This window comes from Salvelinus sp. IW2-2015, linkage group LG31 (assembly GCF_002910315.2).
Source record: "Salvelinus sp. IW2-2015 linkage group LG31, ASM291031v2, whole genome shotgun sequence".
NCBI lineage: Eukaryota > Metazoa > Chordata > Actinopteri > Salmoniformes > Salmonidae > Salvelinus > Salvelinus sp. IW2-2015.
The window spans coordinates 20,392,558-20,412,913 of NC_036870.1; the positions used below are offsets into that span (position 1 = coordinate 20,392,558).

General features: G+C 46.1%; 2 protein-coding genes across 7 annotated transcripts in view; both read right to left on the reverse strand.

The window, feature by feature from the left end:
* The window catches only part of sesn2 (sestrin 2), an 11,439-nt gene extending 4,641 nt beyond the window's left edge, over window positions 1–6,798 (reverse strand). Inside the window, exons 1-8 of one of the 6 annotated variants that reach the window (XM_070436268.1) lie at window positions 5,966–6,795; window positions 5,042–5,107; window positions 4,760–4,948; window positions 4,403–4,585; window positions 4,080–4,301; window positions 3,861–3,987; window positions 3,649–3,761; window positions 3,448–3,531 (exon numbers count right to left, since the gene is read on the reverse strand). In XM_070436268.1, coding sequence (XP_070292369.1) covers window positions 3,448–3,531; window positions 3,649–3,761; window positions 3,861–3,987; window positions 4,080–4,301; window positions 4,403–4,585; window positions 4,760–4,948; window positions 5,042–5,107; window positions 5,966–6,304 — 1,323 coding nt within the window. In that variant the 5' untranslated portion in view covers window positions 6,305–6,795. Of the gene's footprint in view, window positions 1–3,447; window positions 3,532–3,648; window positions 3,988–4,079; window positions 4,302–4,402; window positions 4,586–4,759; window positions 4,949–5,041; window positions 5,108–5,555; window positions 5,662–5,965 lie in introns of those variants that run through there. The other 5 variants (XM_070436267.1, XR_011474461.1, XM_070436266.1 and 2 more) reach the window with 5 other exon arrangements.
* Window positions 6,799–11,571: 4,773 nt separating this feature from the next.
* matn1 (matrilin 1) overlaps window positions 11,572–20,356 on the reverse strand; it is a 26,066-nt gene continuing 17,281 nt past the window's right edge. Inside the window, 10 exon segments of the mRNA XM_023976548.2 lie at window positions 11,572–12,209; window positions 12,300–12,380; window positions 13,086–13,130; window positions 13,133–13,219; window positions 13,222–13,236; window positions 13,780–13,813; window positions 13,816–13,940; window positions 13,943–14,012; window positions 14,160–14,332; window positions 14,584–14,712. Of these exon segments, the coding sequence (XP_023832316.1) occupies window positions 12,160–12,209; window positions 12,300–12,380; window positions 13,086–13,130; window positions 13,133–13,219; window positions 13,222–13,236; window positions 13,780–13,813; window positions 13,816–13,940; window positions 13,943–14,012; window positions 14,160–14,332; window positions 14,584–14,712 (809 nt within the window). The 3' untranslated portion in view covers window positions 11,572–12,159.

Below are 20,356 nucleotides of genomic sequence, written 5' to 3' on the forward strand. Positions count from 1 at the left end.
CTCTCTTCTGTCAGGTTGATAACTGATGACGTGATGTTCTCTCTTCTGTCAGGTTGATACTGATGGAGTATGTCTCTCTCTTCTGTCAGGTTGATACTGATGGAGTTGATTTCTCTCTCTGTCAGTTGATACTGGATGGAGTGATGTTCTCTCTTCTGTCAGTGATACTGATGGAGTGATGTCCTCTCTTCTGTTCAGGTTGATACTGATGGAGTGATGTTCTCTCTTCTGTCAGGTTGATACTGATGGCGTGACGTTCTCTCTTCTGTCAGGTTGATACTGATGGAGTGAGTTTCTCTCTTCTGTCAGGTTGATACTGATGGAGTGATGTTCTCTCTTCTGTCAGGTTGATACTGATGGAGTGATGTTCTCTCTCTGTCAGGTTGATACTGATGGAGGATGTTCTCTCTCTCTGTCAGGTTGATACTGATGGAGTGATTTCTCTCTTCTGTCAGGTTGATACTGATGGAGACGATGTCTCTTCTGTCAGGTTGATACTGATCGGAGAAGATGAGTCCTTCTTCTGTCAGGTTGATACTGATGGAGTGACGTTCTCTCTTCGTTCAGGTTGATACTGATGGAGTGAGTTCTCTCTTCTGTCAGGTTGATACTGATGAGTGATCGTTCTCTCTTCTGTCAGGTTGATACTGATGGAGTGATGTTCTCTCTTCTGTCAGGTGTGATACTGATGGAGTGACGTCTTCTCTTCTGTCAGGTTGATACTGATGAGTGACTCCTCTCTCTGTCAGGTTGATACTGATGGAGTGACTTCTCCTCTTCTGTCAGGTTGATACTGATGAGTGACGTCCGTCTTCTGTCAGGTTGATACTGATGGAGTGACGTTCTCTCTTCTGTCAATTGATACTGATGGAATGACTGTTCTCTCTTCTGTCAGGTTGATACTGATGATGACGTTCTCTCTTCTGTCAGGTTGATACTGATGGAGTGACGTTCTCTCTTTCTGTCAGGTTGATACTGATGGAGTGACGTTCTCTCTTCTGTCAGGTTGATACTGATGGAGTGACGTTCTCTCTTCTGTCAGGTTGATACTGATGGAGTGACGTTTTCTCTTCTGTCAGGTTTGATACTGTGAGTGACGTTCTCTCTTCTGTCAGGTTGATACTGATGGAGTGACGTTCTCTCTTCTGTCAGGTTGATACTGATGGAGTGACGTTCGTCTTCTGTCAGGTTGATACTGATGGAGTGATGTCTCTCTTCTGTCAGGTTGATACTGATGGAGTGACGTTCTCTCTTCTGTCAGGTTGATACTGATGGAGTGACGTTCTCTCTTCTGCAGGTTGATACTGATGGAGTGATTTCTCCTGTCAGGTGATACTGATGGAGTGACGTTACTCTCTTCTGTCAGGTTGATACTGAGGAATGGACGTTTTCTCTCTCTGTCAGGTTGATACTGATGGAGTGATGTCTCTCTCTTCTGTCAGGTGATACTGATGGAGTGATGTTCTCTTCTTTCTGGCTCTTCTCAGGTTGATACTGATGAGTGATGTTCCCTGTCAGGTTTGATACTGATGGAGTAGTTCTCTCTCTTCAGGTGATACTAGATGAGTGATGTCTCGCTCTTCTGTCAGGTTGATACTGATGGAGTGAGTCTCTCTCTGTCAGGTTGATACTGAAGAGTGATGTCTCTCTTCTGTCAAGTTGATACTGAGGAGTGATGTTCTCTTCTGTCAGGTTGATACTGATGGAGTGATGTTCTCTTCTGTCAGGTTATACTGATGGAGTGACGTTCTCTCTTCTGTCAGGTTGATACTGATGGGATGACGTTCCTCTTCTGTCAGGTTGATACTGATGGAGTGACGATTCGCTCTTCTGTCAGGTTGATACTGATGAGTGATGTTCTCTCTTCTGTCAGGTAACTGATGGAGTGATCGTTTTCTCTTCTGCAGGTTGATTACTGATGGTAATAGGATGTTTCTCCTGCAGGTTGATACTGATGGAGTGATGTTCTCTCTTCTGTCAGGTTGATACTGATGGAGTGAGTTTCTCTCTTCGTCAGTTGATACTGATGGAGTGATGTTCTCTCTTCTGTCAGGTTGATTACTGATGGAGTGACGTTCTCTCTTCTGTCAGGTTGATACTGATGGAGTGACTTTCTCTCTTCTGTCAGGTGATACTGATGGAGAGAGCTGAGTTCTCTCTGTCAGGTTTTACTGATGGAGGGTGCGTTCTCTCTTCTGTCAGGTTGATACTGATGGATGATTCCTGACTCTTCGTCTGTCAGGTTGATACTGATTGGAGTGATTCTCTCTTCTGTCAGGTTGTACTGAAGTGAGTGTGTCTCTCTTCTGTCAAGGTGATACGTGATGGAGTGATGTTCTTCTTCTCTGCAGTGTACGATGGATGATGGTGTCATTCTTGTCAGGTGAACTGGGAGTGATTGTCCTCTCTTCGTCAGGTTAGTACTGATGGAGTGATGTCTCTCTTCTGTCAGGTTGATACTAGAGGAGTGATGTCTCTCTTCTGTCAGGTTGATACTGATGGAGTGACGTCCTCTCTTCTGGCAGGTTGATACTGATGGAGTGACTCTCTCTTCTGTCAGGTTGATACTGATGGAGTGATGTTCTCTCTTCGTCAGGTTGATACTGATGGAGTGAGTTCTCTCTTCTGCAGGTTGATACTAGATGGAGTGATGTCTCTCTTCTGTCAGGTTGATACTGATGGAGTGAGTTCTCTCTTCTGTCAGGTTGATTACTGATGGAGTGATGTTCTCTCTTCGTCAGGTATACTGATGGAGATCGTTCTCTCTTCTGTCAGGTTGATACTGATGGGAGTGACTGTACTTCTCTCTTCTGTCAGGTTAGACTTGATGGAGTGATGTTCATCTCTTCTGTCAGGTTGATACTGATGGAGTGATGTCCTCTCTTCTGTCAGTTGATACTGATGGAGTGACGTTCTCTCTTCTGTCAGGTTGATACTGATGGAGTGATTGTCCTCTCTTCCTGTCAGGTTGATACTGATGGAGTGATGTCTTCGCCTGTCAGGTTGATACTGATGGAAGTGACGTTCTCTCTTCTGTCAAGGTTGATACTGATGGAGTGATTGTCTCTCTCTCTGTCAGGTTGATACTGATGGAGTGATTCTCTCTCTCTGTCAGGTGATACTGATGAGTGACGTCTCTCTTCTTGTCAGGTTGATACTGATGGAGTGAGTTCTCTCTTCTGTCAGGTTGATACTGATGAGTGATGTCCTCTCTTCTGTCAGGTTGATACTGATGAGGATATTAACGTCACTCCATCAGTATCAACCTGACAGAAGAGAGAACGTCACGCCATCAGTATCAACCTGACAGAAGAGAGAACGTCACGCCATCAGTATCAACCTGACAGAAGAGAGAAACGTCACTCCATCAGTATAAACCAGATGTGTATGTTGGTTAATATGTTCGAGGTGAAGGGTTAACACGTTAAAGGGTGCTTGTTGTAGTACCTGGAACTTCTCCTCCAGTAATTGGCCCATGTCTGGTAACAGTCTGTTCACTAGGGAGAATCCATGGTCTTCCCATGAGTAGTCCTATACACACACACACTTATTATAAATTGTACATGCATCTTATATGCACACCAACAACCATAGCTTTCCCATGAGAAGTCCTATAATCAGACATGCAAACATTATACACACACACACCTGTGCTCTCATGGTAGGAGGTGACTGTTCTCCTCGGATGGAGAAGTCTTCATAGATGAACTCTGGATCCTCCACCAACCTCAACACCAAGTCAGAGGGGGCTCCCCGTACCACTGCTACACACACACACACACGTGAGAAAGAATGCCATGGAAAACAGCCACAGAGCGAGACAGCGTGTGTGTAAATGTGCAGTGGAGGTGTGTGTGTACCAGTAGGTATGCTCTCGCTCCTCTCCCTCTCAAAGCGAGTGATCATCTCTTCCTGACTACACTCCTCCTCCTGCTGTTGTAACTCCACCATCCTCTTCATCAATACCTCCACCTCCGTGACTCCATCCTGACAGAGAGGGAGAAGGAGAGAGAGAAAATGAGTGACTGATTCACATGTTGTCACTTATCCAGCGATCTAGACTGCATCTCAAATCTCACCTCTGGCTTGCCGTCCTCGGGGGCGGGACTGTGAGGGCTTTGTGGCATGTTATTGGATGGTGATGGCGGGCAGAAGGCGTGGTCTCCTTCGTGGTCGGGCTCAGGGTGTAGGCCACACCCCCAAACGAAGGAGGACAGCGAATGAGAGTGAGTCATCAGAACAACTGCGTGGATCAGCTCAGCCAATGACCAACGAGCGTCCGCCCCGGGACACACCAACTCCTGCAGGAGAGGGGGTGGATGACCATTACTGTATACCTCTCTCTCTGTGTGTGTGTGTGTGTGTGTGTGTGTGTGTGTGTGTGTGTCTGTCTGTCTCTCACCTGTATGTGCTGTTGTGTGATGAGCCAGGGTCTGTGTGCCAGCAACTTGTTGAGTGTGTGTAGGCAGCGTATTTTGGGGTGTGTGTGTTGTAGCCCCTCCAGCCAGCTCTCCTCCCCCCCCGCCTCCAGGAACCCTGCACTATGCTGTTGGACAAGGTAGGAACACTGGTGACGAGCTGCGGCCTGGGGAGAGAGGGAGAAAAGAGAATAGAGAGGGAAAGTAGAGAGAGACAGTGTGTTTGAGGGGGATCAGCTTGAGTAAGGTAATTACATAAGTCATTATTTGAGATGTAAGGTGATTTGTTGATCAGTGATTCTGTGAGGTTATGGTTCAGTTTAGGCAGTACAGGCTCTCACCATGACAACGATGTAGTGCCTCCAGGGGCGGGGCAGCGGGCCATCCAGCTCCAGCAAAGCATGCTGGGTACGCAGGAAGCAGCTGAGGTAGGTGGGGTGAAGGGCCATCACCATGGTGATGTGGTCAAAACGGCCCAATGAGAGGAAGGCTTCTATCAGAACTTCCTGAACTGGCCCCTCCTCCAAAATCTGAGAGGGAGTCAGAAGCACACACATGGACAGACTGATACTGTCTCACACTCACTGTAATAGTCATATGCTTATCCGTGCACACACACGTACCACTTGTGCAGGGATGAAGGCACTAGGACCGGAAGCTAAAGCCTGAGGAATCTCAACACCTTGCTCCTGAGAGAAAGAGAGAGAGAGAGAGAGAGAGAAACCATGAATAACAATATCGAATGACTTAACAATTCCGTCACCAACTCAAACATCCACATTTACAATAAAAACATCCCTCTACAGTCCAAAGGGATAGAGAAGTAGAAATACTGGTTCCATGCTTTGTGATCCACCAAATACACAACACCTTATTTCTAGCTCTTAATCTTAGACTGTCATTGTTCTATCTACAGTATGTTATAGCCATGCCAATGCCATGATGCAGGCTTAAGTAGACCCAAACACCTGTGCCAGAGCCATCTAGAACAGTGAAGTTACTATATCAGCTGCCAGTTACAACTGCCTCCCTGTTAGCCCAAATTAAAGTTACACTGTAACATGATACATGAGCAACAACTTTTATAATAGGAACCAAATTCATAATATACAACCATCCATATTCCCAAACACTCACCATCATCTGGAGTTAACAGGTTACCTCTGCGGTATATATACTATGTTAACAGCTAAAAACTACAGGACCCGGTAAATCGGTTTTCTTTCAGTAATGTAATGCGTGCCGTGGTGTTTCGATAAGAGCTAAACGGGGGCGTGCCATAGTCTTACATCATCCCGTGCTCGGCTGTCTGATGAAACAAACTGGCAACTGACAGAAGACAGCTGTGAATTTAACTGTCATTGACTGGGGTTATCATCGTTCATCATGACCTCATGTACCTTTAATTCATGGAGACTCCTCAATCTTGTCATTTGATGGGCAACATCATGGATCAATGACATATTGTGTAAATGATTATGCTCCTCTCTGGCAACTGCAAACCATGCTAGCTACCGGTTTCGCTGTCTCTGCAGCTCGAACCCTACCTGTGCAGTCCGCAGCAGTTCCGCTGCCCTCTCGCGGACCCCCTGTAAGGGGCAGGACCGGGAGACCCGCAGCAGCCGCAGGAGAGTGTGTTTATCGAGACGAGCAGAACCGGGTCGGTCCAGACCCAACCGGGACATGACGCTCTGGGTCAGTTCTTCCAGCGCCTCTGTCCTCTCCGCCTCGTCCCTGCTGCACAGCCGAGAAAAGTTATTCGGGTTCGGCCCCAGTTCGGGTTGATGATGTCGGCTTGTAGGTCTGGGAACTTCGGAGTTGGTGGTTCTTCCTCCATTACATTGGCAGAGCACGTCCGTCAGTGGTTCTAGCGCCATCTCTTCCATAGCAACCTGCACAGAACCCTCTCGTGCCTGGTCTTGTCCCTAACTCGCTAGCTAGCTAACGTTAGCGCTGGTTTCCGAATTCTGGTGTGCTAGCTAGTTAGCATTTAGGCTTTCACAACTCAGTCAAATTTCGTCAATTGACCGTAGTCGGCAGTAATCCCCACATATTTTGTTCTCAAATCGACAGATTTTTTCTCAAGTAATGACAACACATTTGATTTGAGGCTAGCTTGCTAATGTCTCGAGCACGGGGCACATYATTACTGAAGGCTAGCAAGTTGTTCATCCCTGTCAATTTGAGTCGGATCAAAACAGCGAAGGCGTCTGCAGCAATATACGTCCATTATATAAGGTTCTGGTATCGAATACGTGASAGATATTCGTCACTTGTCCGGGTAATCTTTCAGATGTGGAGACGTCTGCTGACTTTCATAATCTGTCCATTCGCGGCTATTAACTCTTCTACTTCTGCGTGACCACTGACGTCACAGATTTTTTTTAAATTGTTTATTCATTCTGAAGGCGTGTTCCCTCACTATATGGTATTAGGCATTAGGTACTGTCAATTTAGTTAACTATGTACGTTTGTATTCTTGATTTGTTGCCCATTGTTCCATCTATTTGGATACTTGCTGCTGTTGAAATTCTAATTATAGTGATAGACTGGCTTTCGGTGTAGAGTTTGGGGTCCATGAAAGTAGTGAGAGTGAGGACACAGCAAACTTTATTCTTAGTACCTCTACCTTTATATCCTCCCCCAGAGGGGTGTGTGTGTGTTCAGTACTCCCAGTAAACACTGTTCCTCACACTGTGTGTGTGTGTGTGTGTGTGTGTGTATTCAGTACTCCCAGTAAACACTGTTCCTCACACTGTGTGTGTGTGTGTATTCAGTACTCCCAGTAAACACTGTTCCTCACACTGTGTGTGTGTGTGTGTATTCAGTACTCCCAGTAAACACTGTTCCTCACACTGTGTGTGTGTGTGTGTATTCAGTACTCCCAGTAAACACTTTCTCACACTGTGTGTGTGTGTTCAAATTGGAAAAAAAGTTGGAAAATGGCACCGACAGAGGGCTGCCGTGCTTCTAGCTCTTAGGAAATGTTGCAGAATTTTGTTTTTTTATGTGTTATTTCTTACATTATTAGCTTTTTTTTGTTATTACATACAGCCGGGAAGAACTATTTGATATCAGAGCGGCGGTAACTATTCAGCACTACCAGCATTACGACCAGGAATACAACTTTCCCGAATCGGATCCATTGTTCGTCCCCCTATGGCAATTGAACTGATTCCAGAGGCCGATCCAAAACACCGCCGGCGGAGGAGAGGTACTCAGCATGGTCTTCTAAACTGACTTAGGAGGTACGCACACCACCCACCGCTTCCGAGTATATTACTCACTAATGTTCARTCTCTGGATAATAAAGTTGACGAGCTCAGGGAGAGGATTTCTTTCCARAGAGACAWYAGGGATTGTAACATACTCTGTTTCATGGAAACATGGCTCTCTCGTGATATACTGTCTGAGTCCGTCCAGCCAGTTGGGTTCTCAGTTCATCGCACAGACAGGAATAAATATCTCTCCGGGAAGAAGGGCGGGGGTGTATGTTTCATGATTAAAGATTCATGGTGTGATTGTGATAACATACAGGAACTCAAGTCCTTTTGTTCACCTGACCTAAAATACCTCACAATCAAATGCCGACCGTATTATCTCCCAGGAGAATTCTCTTTGGTTATAGTCACAGCCGTGTGTATCCTTCTTCTAGCCGATACTACGACGGCCCTCAAAGAACTTCACTGGACGATATGCAAACTGGAAACCACATATCTTGAGGCCGCATTTATTGTAGCTAGAGATTTTAACAAAGCAAATTTGAGAAAAAGGCTGCCTAAGTTCTATCAACACATTGACTGAAGTACTCACGCCACTAAAACACTCAACTATTCAACGCTGCTCTGACCAATCGGAATCCACGCTTCAAGATTGTTTTGATCACGCGGACTGGGATATGCTTCCTGTAGCCTCCGAGAATAATACTGATGAATACACTGATGCGGTGGCTGAGTTCATCAGGAAGTGTATAGGAGATGTTGTACCCACTGCGACTATTAAAAACTACCCTAACCAGAAACCATGGATAGATGGCAACATTCGCACAAAACTGAAAGCGCAAACCCTCGCATTTAACCATGGCAAGGTGACTGGGAAAATGGCTGAATACAAACAGTGTAGTTAGTCCCTCCGAAAGGCAACCAAACAGGCAAAATGTCAGTATAGAGACAAAGTGGCGTCGCAATTCAACGGCTCAGACACGAGACGTTTGTGGCAGGGTCTACAGAAAATCACGGACAACAAAGGGAAAACCAGCCACATAAAAGACACCAACGACTTGCTTCCGGACAAGCTAAATACCTTCTTCGCCCGCTTTGAGGATAACACAGTGCCACCAACGAGGCCCACTACCAAGGACTGTGGGCTCTCCTTCTCCGTGGCCGACGTAAGACATTTAAGCTCGTTAACCCTCGCATGGCTGCCGGCCGAGACGGCATCCCTAGCCGCGTCCTCAGAGCATGCGCAGACCAGCTGGCTGGAGTATTTACGGACATATTCAATCTCTCCCTATCCCAGTCTGCTGTCCCTACTTGCTTCAAGATGTCCACCATTGTTCCTGTACCCAAGAAAGCAAAGGTAACAGAACTAAATGACTATCGCCCAGTAGCACTCACCTCTGTCATCATGAAGTGCTTTGAGAGGCTAGTCAAGGATCATATCACCTCTACCTTACCTGACACCCTAGAACCACTTCAATTTGCTTATCGCCCCAATAGATCCACTGACGATGCAATCGCTTTGCATTGCACACTGCCCTATCCCACCTGGACAAGAGGAATACCTATGTAAGAATGCTGTTCATTGACTCTAGCTCAGCATTCAACACCATAGTAACCCCCAAGCTCATCATTCAGCTTGAGGCCCTGGGTCTGAACCCTACCTTGTGCAACTGGGTCCTGGACATCCTGACGGGCCGCCCCCAGGTGGTGAAGGTATTAAAAAACACCTCCACTTTGCTGACACTCAACACTGGGGCCCCACAAGGATGCGTCCTCAGCCCCCTCCTGTACTCCCTGTTCACCCATGACTGCGTGGCCACACATACCTCCAACTCAATAATCAAGTTTGCAGACGACACAACAGTAGTAGGCCTGATTACCAACGTTGACGAGACAGCCTACAGAGAGGAGGTGAGGGCCCTGGGAGTGTGGTGCCAGAAAAATAACCTCTCACCCAACGTCAACAAAACAAAGGAGCTGATCGTGGACTTCAGGAAACAGCAGAGGGAGCACCCCCCTATCCACAGACAGGACCGTAGTTGAGCAGGTGGAAAGCTTCAAGTTCCTCGGTGTACACATCACAGACAAACAGAAATGGCCCACCCACACAGAGTGTGGTGAAGAAGGCACAACAGCGCCTCTTCAACCTCAGGAGGCTGAAGAAATTTGGCTTGGCACCTAAAACCCTCACAAACTTTTACAGATGCAAAATTAAGAGAATCCTGTCAGGCTGCATCATCGCCTGGTAGGGCAACTGCACCGCCCGCAACCGCAGGGCTCTCCAGAGGGTGGTGCGGTCTACCCAACGCATCACCGGGGGCAAACTACCTGCCCTCCAGGACACCTACAACACCCGATGTCACAGGAAGGCCAAAAAGATAATCAAGGACAACAACCACCCGAGTTAAATAAACAGACTGTTAAATAAAGTTAAATAGCCATCACTAGCAGATTAGAGGCTGCTGCCCTATATACATAGACTTGGAATCACTGGCCACTTTAATAACGGAACACTAGTCACAACTTCTTAAGGCTAGGGGGCACTATTTTCACGTCCGGATGAAAAGTGTGCCCAAAGTAAACTGCCTGCTACTCAGGCCCAGAAGCTAGGATATGCATATTATTAGTAGATTTGGATAGAAAACACTCTGAAGTTTCTAAAACTGTTTGAATGATGTCTGAGTATAACAGAACTTATTTGGCAGGCGAAACCCTGAGGACAAACCATCCAGGAAAAATGATTTTGAGGTCACTCTCTTTCAATGGGTTTTCATTGGGAATCTAGAATTCAGTTGCAGTCAGTTCCTATCGCTTCCACTGGATGTCAACAGTCTTTAGAAATTGGTTGATGTTTTTCCTTTGAGAAATGAAGAAGTAGCCCTGTTCAGAACGAGGGTCGAGTGAAGTGTACTGTTTGATAGAAGCGCGTGACCTGAAAAGCACGCTCCTCTTTGTTTTCCTCCGGTATTGAACGCAATTTATTCCGTCTTAAATTGTATCGATTATTTACGTTTAAAAACACCTAAAGTTGGATTAGGAAAGTTGTTTTAAAAATGTTTGGATCAAGTTTACAGGTAACTAATTAGATAATGTGTAGTCATGTTGCGTGAGTTGGAACCGGTGTATTTTCTGAATCATACGCGCCAAATAAATGGACATTTTGGATATATAATGACAGAATTTATCGAACAAAAGGACCATTTATGATGTTTAATGGACATATTGGAGTGCCAACAGAAGAAGATCTTCAAAGGTAAGGGATGAATTATATGTTATTTCTGACTTTGTGTTGTGCCTGGCGGGTTGAATTATGATTTTCATGTGTATGTTTGATGGGGTGCTGTCCTCAGATAATAGCATGGTTTGCTTTCGCCGTAAAGCCTTTTTGAAATCTGACAATGGGGCTGGATTAACAAGAAGTTCATCTTTAAACCGGTGTATAACACTTGTATGATTTATGAATTATTATTATGAGTATTTCTGTTTTTGAATTTGGTGCGCTGCTATTTCACTGGGTGTTGTCAAATCAATCCCGTTAACGGGATTGGCGCGCGAAGGGATCACTAAGAGTTCAAGTTTACATATTTTGCATTACTCATCTCTTATGTACATACTGTATTCTATCCTATTCTACTGTATCTTATTCTATGCCGCTCTGACATTGCTCGCCCAAATATTTATATATTCTTAATTCCATTCCTTTACTTTAGATTTGTGTGTATTGTTGTGAAATTGTTAGCTATTACTGCACTGTTGGAGCTAGAAACATAAGCATTTCGCTACACCCCCAATAACATCTGCTAAACATGTGAATGTGACAAATAAAATTAGATTTTCAGTACTCCCAGTGAACACTGTTCCTCACACTGTGTAGCTCATGATCATGATGACGTCAGTTCTATCATACCTTCTCCACTTATATTAACAATGTATACTTCCTGAAATGTCTTTATTTAGGAAAATTAAAAAATTATCAACACATGTATCTTTAAGACCAATCTTATATTAAATTACCTTTATATATATATTCCATACAAAATAGATACCTTCGTATGGTGACAACAGGGGAAAGAAAGAGATGAGAGTGAGAGATGCAGGGAGAGACACATAACAACAAAATGATCGATGGAACTGATGTCCTGTTCCACTGGGAATGACGAGACACAAGTTGCTTTTGGGGAAGACTATACATTGCGCACACACAGGCCGCCTTAAAGATAGGACCCTTCAGTGTTACAAACACCGGTTCCCTATGAGGGAAGACTTTTATTAACGCACACACAGGCTGCCTATGGGGGGGAGACTTTCAGAGGCACAGACAGAAGATGAGTTACCATGGCGACCGGTGCTCCATCTCCAGGAAACCCAGTGATGGATGAGGTGAGGCAGAGAGAGAAGCGTGCTAAAGAGAAATGGGGCGGGGGTCAAAGCTCAGAGGTCATAAACTCCTCTTCAGACTCAACAGGAAGTAAAAACAGGGTGTGTGTTGTGGGGGGTGTTTGGGGTATGTGTGTGTATCCTCAGACAATCTTGTTCTCCAGTGCAGCGATCCTCTTCGACACGCCCTCCAGTGAAATCAGAGTCAAGGAAACCACAGCAAGACAGATGTAACACAGTAGTAACAACACTTTTACCACTCTCACACTCTTGTAAAGGATATGTTTTTTCGTTAGTGCCTGTAAGGCTTCTTCTACTTTTTTCTGGAACTTAACGACAGAGTCACATTCACATGGGTCCTCCTCTGTAAAGACAGACAGAATAAAGTCACATTCACATGGGTCCTCCTCTGTAAAGACAGACAGCATAAAGTCACATCAATGGGTCTAGCCTTCTGAAAGACAGACAGAATAGTACATTCACATGTTGGGGTCTCCTTGTAAAGACAGACAGCATAAAGTCACATTCACATGGGTCCTCCTCTGTAAAGACAGACAGCATAAAGTCACATTACACATGGGTCTCCTCTTGTAAAGAGCAGACAGCATAAAGTCACATTCACATGGGTCCTCCTCTGTAAAAAGACAGAGCAGCATAAAGTCAACTTCAATTCATGGGTCCTCACTGTAACAGACAACGAGAGCATAGTCACATAGGGTAATGGAAATGTACTTTTATGAGCAGGGAAGACATTCTGTGTGTGTGATTAATGAGAGAGAATGATTAAATATATGTGTAGTGCAGAGTTTTGAGTGTGTTGTGTATTTGTTTAATACCCCTCATTCCCCCTCGTCCCCCAGCCTGCAGTAATGCCGCACGGACGTGGTGTTCCTAATATCCATGGTTCTAAGAGTGTGCATCCAGAGAATCTTGCAGCTGGTCAAGAAGTGGATCAACAGATCGTGTCTCAGAGACCAAGGCTCACTTGGACTGTTCCAGTACTCCAGCTCTGTCAAACAGGTGTGTGTGTGAATGTGTGTTGGTGTGTGTGTATGTGTGTGTGTCAGACCTTGACAGATGTTGATCTGCAGCTTCTTAGCGATGGCTGTCATGCTTTGAAATCTGCAGTGTAGAAGTAGTGTTCTCCTGTTGGCTGTGATGCTATCTCCCTCAACTCATCCTCTACAGCATTACCCACGCCACAGCATACATCCTAAAACCTAGAGAGAGATAGAGGGGGGGAGGGGGAGAGTGAGGAGGGAGAGAGGAGGGGAGGGAGGGAGAGAGCGAGGGGGAGAGAGGGAGCGAGAGCGAGGGGGGAGAGGGAGAGAGCGAGGGGGAGAGAGCGAGAGGGTGAGAGGGAGAGAGAGGGTTGGGTGTTAGAAAGACCATGATTAGAGACAGATACAGAGGGGATCCACAGTAAAACGTCACAAAATAAACGTGACTGACCCTTGGAGATGACTACACATGCATCTAACCATCCGTTCACACACATTAAACACTCTTCCTTCTTCCCTCCCTCACCTTGCTCCTTCACACATCCGTTCACACACTTAAACACTCTTCCTTCTTCCCTCCCTCACCTTGCTCCTTCACACATCCGTTCACACACTTAAACACTCTTCCTTCTTCCCTCCCTCACCTTGCTCCTTCCACATCCGTTCACACACTTAACACTCTTCCTTCTTCCTCCCTCACCTTGCTCCTTCACACATCCGTTCACACACACACTTAAACACTCTTCCTTCTTCCCTCCTCACCTTGCTCCTTGGCCTTCTTGGCGGCGTCCTCGACTTGTAGTCCTGGCTGCGTCCATCGGTGAACACAATGCCGACCTTGGCGACCCCGGGGCCGTGCCCCACCAGCTGGTGCAAAGCTGCTGTCGTCAGGTAGCGCAGGGCCTGTCCTGTCATGGTCCCCTCTCCATGTAGGCCATCTTCTTCACCGCGTCCTTCAGGTCCTTCTGTTTGTTGTAACGTCCCAGAGGGAACTCCTGAGACGGGAGGAGGGGAGGACGAGGAGGGTGAGGAGGTTGTGAGTTATCACAGTTAGTCAAAAGTTTCTACAATAATAAATAAATAAAGTGAACCTCAAATTGTAATCTGTAATCTCATGTTATTAAACACACACACACACACACCTGTTTGACAGAGCTGGAGTACTGGACCAGTCCAACATGAGCCTTGGTCTCGGAGACGTCCAGTTTGTCTACGATCTGGTTGATCCACTTCTTGACCAGCTCAAAGTTCTCTGGACGCACACTCTTAGAACCATCGATCAGGAACACCACGTCTGTGGCGGCATTACTGCAGGCTGGGGGATGAAGGGGATGTTTACACATCACACTCAAATTCTACAATACTCATACATTCTATAATTTTCTCTCTCACACACACACACAGACTTACTCTCCTCTCTCTCACACACACACACACACACACACACACACACACACACACACACACACACACACACACACACACACACACACACACACACCACACACACACACACACACACACACACCACACACACACACACAACACACACACACACACTTCAACCGCTGCAGCTTTTGCCATCCTCCAGTAGACTGAAGCCCTCCTTGCAGGCACACTTGAATGACCCTGGTGCGCTGATGCATACCTGCTGACAGTCATGATCTCCAGTGGCACACAGGTCCGCCACTGTGTCTAGGCATGCACAGACACACATACACAGGAGGGAACACACACACACAGGTACGCACACACACACACACAGATACGCACACACACACACATGCAGGCACACGTAGAAGCACGCTCGCAGACACACACACACCACAGGGGTGGGGTGGTGGGGGTTAGGGGACAGAATAACACTATGTCAGTTTGAAAACTGGAGGAAAATCTACAGTTGATTTTAAGGATCCACTGAGATCTAATGATTTAAAAGGAATCCGGTAGGATCTACTGGAATCTGATGTTTGTTGTAGAAGACAGTGGATCTTTAAAGAGACAGGGGTGGGAGAGATTGGAGAGATTTATACCCGCTTTAGACCAAATAGCTTTATTGTCCCAATTGAAAATAAATGTGGAAATTGGGATTAGAAAAGGTAATTGGTAGTTTCCAAATTATGTCACTGTCAGGTATAGGCTCGTCCAATAGGAATCCATCCCTGTTTACATGCAGCTCCACCCCTGGGAGGGTCATCCAACATGATTGGCTATATACAAGCGCCATTCAAACAGCTAGCAAATGGGCCCACCCAAGGCTGGAGCTGATTGGACGTTTGATTTGATTAACACTAGTGGAACACTAATCAGAAGCTTCAGTCTCACCCCTCAGAGGAGGAGGAGTTACTGAAGAATGACACCTTACCCTAGCCACACCCACCAACTCCTTTGGTGAGGATGAAGAAAAGGACGATGATGGTGAAGACTCCTCTCCAATTCCCTCCCTCCCTCCGTCAAACACATCCCCCTCCCTCCCTCCCTTGTCAAACACATCCTCTCTCCTTCCCTCCCTTGTCAAACACATCCTCTCTCCTTGTCAAACACATCCTCTCTCCTTGTCAAACACATCCTCTCTCCTTGTCAAACACATCCTCTCTCCTTGTCTTGAATTATTAATTATGAGTTTTTCTGTTTTTGAATTTGGTTGCGCTGCTATTTTGCCGGGTGTTGTCAAAATCCAATCCCGTTAACGGGATTGGCGCGCGAAGGATCACTAATGAGTTCAAGTTTACATATTTTGCTCATTTACTCACCTCTTATGTACATACGTATTCTATCCTATCTCACTGTATGCGTTATTCTAATGCGCTCTGGACATTGCTCGGCCCCATATTATTATTCTTAATTCCAATATCTACTTTACTTTAGATTTGTGTGTATTGTTTTGTTGCCAAATGTTAGCTATTACTGCACTGTTTGGAGCTAGAGAAACATTAAGCATTGTTAGCTACCCCTCCAATAACATCTGCTAAACATGTGAACTTGTGACAAATAAAATTGAGGTTTTCAGTACTTCCCAGTGAACACTGTGTGTCCTCACAGCTGTGTACTCATGAATCATGATGACGTCAGTTTCTATCATACCTTCTCACACTTATCATATAACCAATGTTATACTTCCTGAAATGTCTTTACTTTAGAGAAAATTAAAAAAATTATTAAACACATGTATCTTTATAAGACCAATCTTTATATTTAAATTACCTTATATACTATATTCATCGAACAAATAATACCCTTCGTTATGGTGAAAACAGCGGCGAAAGAAAGAAGAATGAGAGTTGAAAGATGGCAGGGAGAGACACAGTAACAACAAAATGGATCGATGGAACTGATGTTCCTGTTCCACTGGGAAATACGAGGACACCAAGCTTGCTTTTGGAGGAAGGACTATACATTGCCGCACACACAGGCCGCCTTAAGATAAGGGAACCCTTCAGTGTTCACAAACCATCGCGGTTCTTCCCTATGAGGGAAGAACTTTTATTAACGCACACACAGGCCTGCCCTAGTGGTGGGGGAGACTTTCAGAGGCACAGACAGAAGTATCTGAAGTTACCATGGCGACCCGTGCTTCATCATTCCAGGAAACCCAGTGATTGGATGAGGTGAAGGCACGAACGAGAAGCCGTGCTAAAGAGAAATGGGGCGGGGTCAAAGCTTTCAGAGGTCATAAACTCCTCTTCAGAATCAACAGGAAGTAAAAACAGGGTGTGTTGTTGTGGGGGGTGTTTGGGTATGTGTGTGTATCCTCAGACAATCTTGTTCTCCAGTGCAGCGATCCTCTCTCGACACGCCCTCGCAGTGAAATCAGAGTCAAGGAAACCACAGCAAGACAGATGTAACACAGTAGTAACAACACTTTTACCACTCTCACACTCTTTGTCAAGGATATGGTTTTTTCGTTAGTGCCTGTAAGGCTTCTATCTACTTTTTTCTGTGGAACTTAACGACAAGAGTCACATTCACATGGGCTCCTCCTCTGTAAGGACAGGACAGAATAAAGTCACATTCACATGAGGTCTCTCCTCTGTAAAGACAGACAGCTAAAGTCACATTCACTTGGTCCTCCTCTGTAAAGAAGACAGAATAACAGTCACATTCACATGGGTCTCCTCTGGTAAAGACAGACAGACATAAAGTCACATTCCACATGTGGTCCCTCCTCTGTAAAGACAGACAGCATAAAGTCACAATTCCATGGGTCCTCCTCTTTAAAGACAGAACAGATAAAGTCACATTCACATGGGTCTCCTCTGTAAAGACCAGACAGGCATAAAGTCACATGTCACATGGGTCCACTGTACATGACAGACAGGCATAGTCAGCATCGAATGGAATGTACTTCCTATGAGCAGGAAGACATTTCTGTGTGTGTGATTAAATGAGAGAGAATGATTAAATATATGTGTAGTGGCAGAGTTTTTGAGTGTTGTGTTGTGTATTGTTTAATACCGCTCATTCCCCCTCGTCCCCCCAGCCTGCAGTAATGCCGCACGGACGTGGTGTTCCTAATCCATGGTTCTAGAGTGTGCATCCAGAGAATCTTGCAGCTGGTCAAGAAGTGGATCAACCAGATCGTGTCTCAGAGACAAGGCTCACGTTGGACTGTTCAGTACTCCAGCTCGTCAAACAAGTGTGTGTGTGTGAATGTGTGTTGGTGTGTGTGTATGTGTGGTGTCAGACCTTGACAGATGTTGATCTGCAGCTTCTTAGCGATGGCTGTCATGGCTTTGAAATCTGCAGTGTAGAAGTAGTGTTCTCCTGTTGGCTGTGATGCTATCCCTCAACATCCCTCTACAGCATTACCCACCCCAAGCATACATCCTAAAACCTAGAGAGAGATAGAGGGGGAGGGAGAGAGTGAGGAGGGAGAGAGCGAGGGGAGGGGGAGAGAGCGAGGGGAGAGAGGGAGCGAGAGGACAGAGGAGGGGGAGAGGGAAGCGAGGGGGAGAGAGCGAGAGGGTGAGAGGGAGAGAGAGGGTTGGGTGTTAGAAAGACCATGATTAGAGGACAGATACAGAGGGGATCCACAGTAAAACGTCACAAAATAAACGTGACTGACCTCTGGAGATGACTACACATGCATCTCTAGCACATCCGTTCACACACTTAAACAACTCTCCTTCTTCCCTCCCTCACCTTGCTCCTTCACACATCCGTTCAACACACTTAAACACTCTTCCTTCTTCCCTCCCTCACCTTGGCTCTTTCACACATCCGTTCAACACACTTAAACACTCTTCCTTCTTCCCTCCCTCACCTTGCTCCTTCACACATCCGTTCACACACTAAACAGCTCTTCCTTCTTCCTCCCTCACCTTGCTCCTTCACACATCCGTTCACACACACACTTAAACACTCTTCCTTCTTCCCCCTCACCTTGCTTCCTTGGCCTTCTTGGGCGTCTCCGATGTTAGTCCTGGCTGCGTCCATCGCGTGAACACAATGCCGACTTGGCGACCCCCGGGCCGTGCCCCACCAGCTGGTGCAAAGCTGCTGTCGGTCAGGTTAGCGCGAGGCCTGTCCTGTCATGGTCCCGCCCTCCATGTAGGCCATCTTCTTCACCGCGTCCTTCAGGTCCTTCTTTGTTGTTGTAACGTCCAGAGGGAACTCCTGAGACGGGAGGAGGGGAGACGAGGAGGGTGAGGAGGTTTGTGAGTTATCACAGTTAGTCAAAAGTTTCTCACAATAATAAATAAATAAAGTGAACCTCAAATTGTAATCTGTAATCTCATGTTATAAAACACACACACACACACCTGTTTGACAGAGCTGGAGTACTGGACCAGTCCACATGAGCCTATGGTTCGGAGACGTCCAGTTGTCTCGTTTGAGACGTCTCTAGCTTTGATCTGACGATCTGGTGATCCACTTCTTGACCAGCTCAAAGTTCTCTGGACGCACACTCTTGAGACCATCGATCAGGAACACACCGTCTTGTGTGCGGCATTACTGCAGGCTGGGGGATGAAGGGATGTTTACACATCACACTCAAATTCTACAAATACTTATACATTCTATATTTTCCTCTTCACCACACACACACACGACTTCAACTCCTCTCTTCTCACACACACACACACACACACACACACACACACACACACACACACACACACACACACACACACACCACACACACCACCACACCACACACACACACACACACACACACCACACACACACACACACACATCAACACACTCACCGCTGCAGCTTTTCGCCATCCTCCTCCAAGTAGACTGAAGCCCTCCTTGCAGCACAACTTGAATGACCCTGGTGCGCTGAATGCATACCTGCTGACAGTCATGATCTCCAGTGGCACACAGGTCCGCCATGTGTCTAGGCCATGCACAGACACACTAACACAGGAAGGGAACACACACACACAGGTACGCACACACAACACACACAGATACGCACACACACACACATTGCAGGCACACGTAGAAGCACGCTCGCAGACACACACACACCACACAGGGTGGTGGTGGGGGTTAGGGGACAGAAAATAACACTATGTCAGTTTGAAAAACTGGAGGAAAAATCTACAGTTGATTTTTTTAAGGATCCACTAGACTTACTATGATTTAAAAGGAACCGGTAGGACTTACTGGAATCTGATGTTTGTTGTAGAAGACAGTGGATCTTTAAAGAGACAGGTGTGGAGAGATTGGAGAGATTGTTTACCCGCTTTAGACCAAATAGCGCTTATTGTCCCAATTGAAAATAAATGTGGAAATTGGGATTAAGAAAAGGTAATTGTAGTTTCCAAATTATGTCACTTCAAGTTATAGGCTCGTCCAATAGGAATCCATCCCTGTTTACATGGCAGCTCCCACCCCTGGGAGGGTCATCCAAACCGATAAAGCATTGCTAATACCCAGGGCCGCCATTTTCAAAAGCTAGCAAATGGGCCCACCAACGGCTGGCAGCTGATTGGACGTTTTGATCTTGAATTACACACTAGCTGGAACACACTAATCAACCCAGAGCTTCTCATTCCCCCCTCACAGAGGAGCAGAGCTGTACTGAATGGTAAGACACCTTACCCCTAGCCACACACCACCAACTCCTTTGCGTGATGGACTGAAGAAAAGGTACGCTCATGATGGCTTGAAAAGACTCTCTCGAATATTCATTCCCTCCCTCCCCTACCCGTCAAACACCCATCTCCCTCCCTTGTCCCCCTCCCCCTCCCTCCCTCTGTCAAACAATCCTCTCTCTTCCTCGCCTGCAATACCACATCCTCCTTCCCTTTGTCAAAACACCATCCTCTCTCTCCTTGATTCAACACATCCTCCTCTTCCTTGTCAAACAACACCTCCCTCCTCCT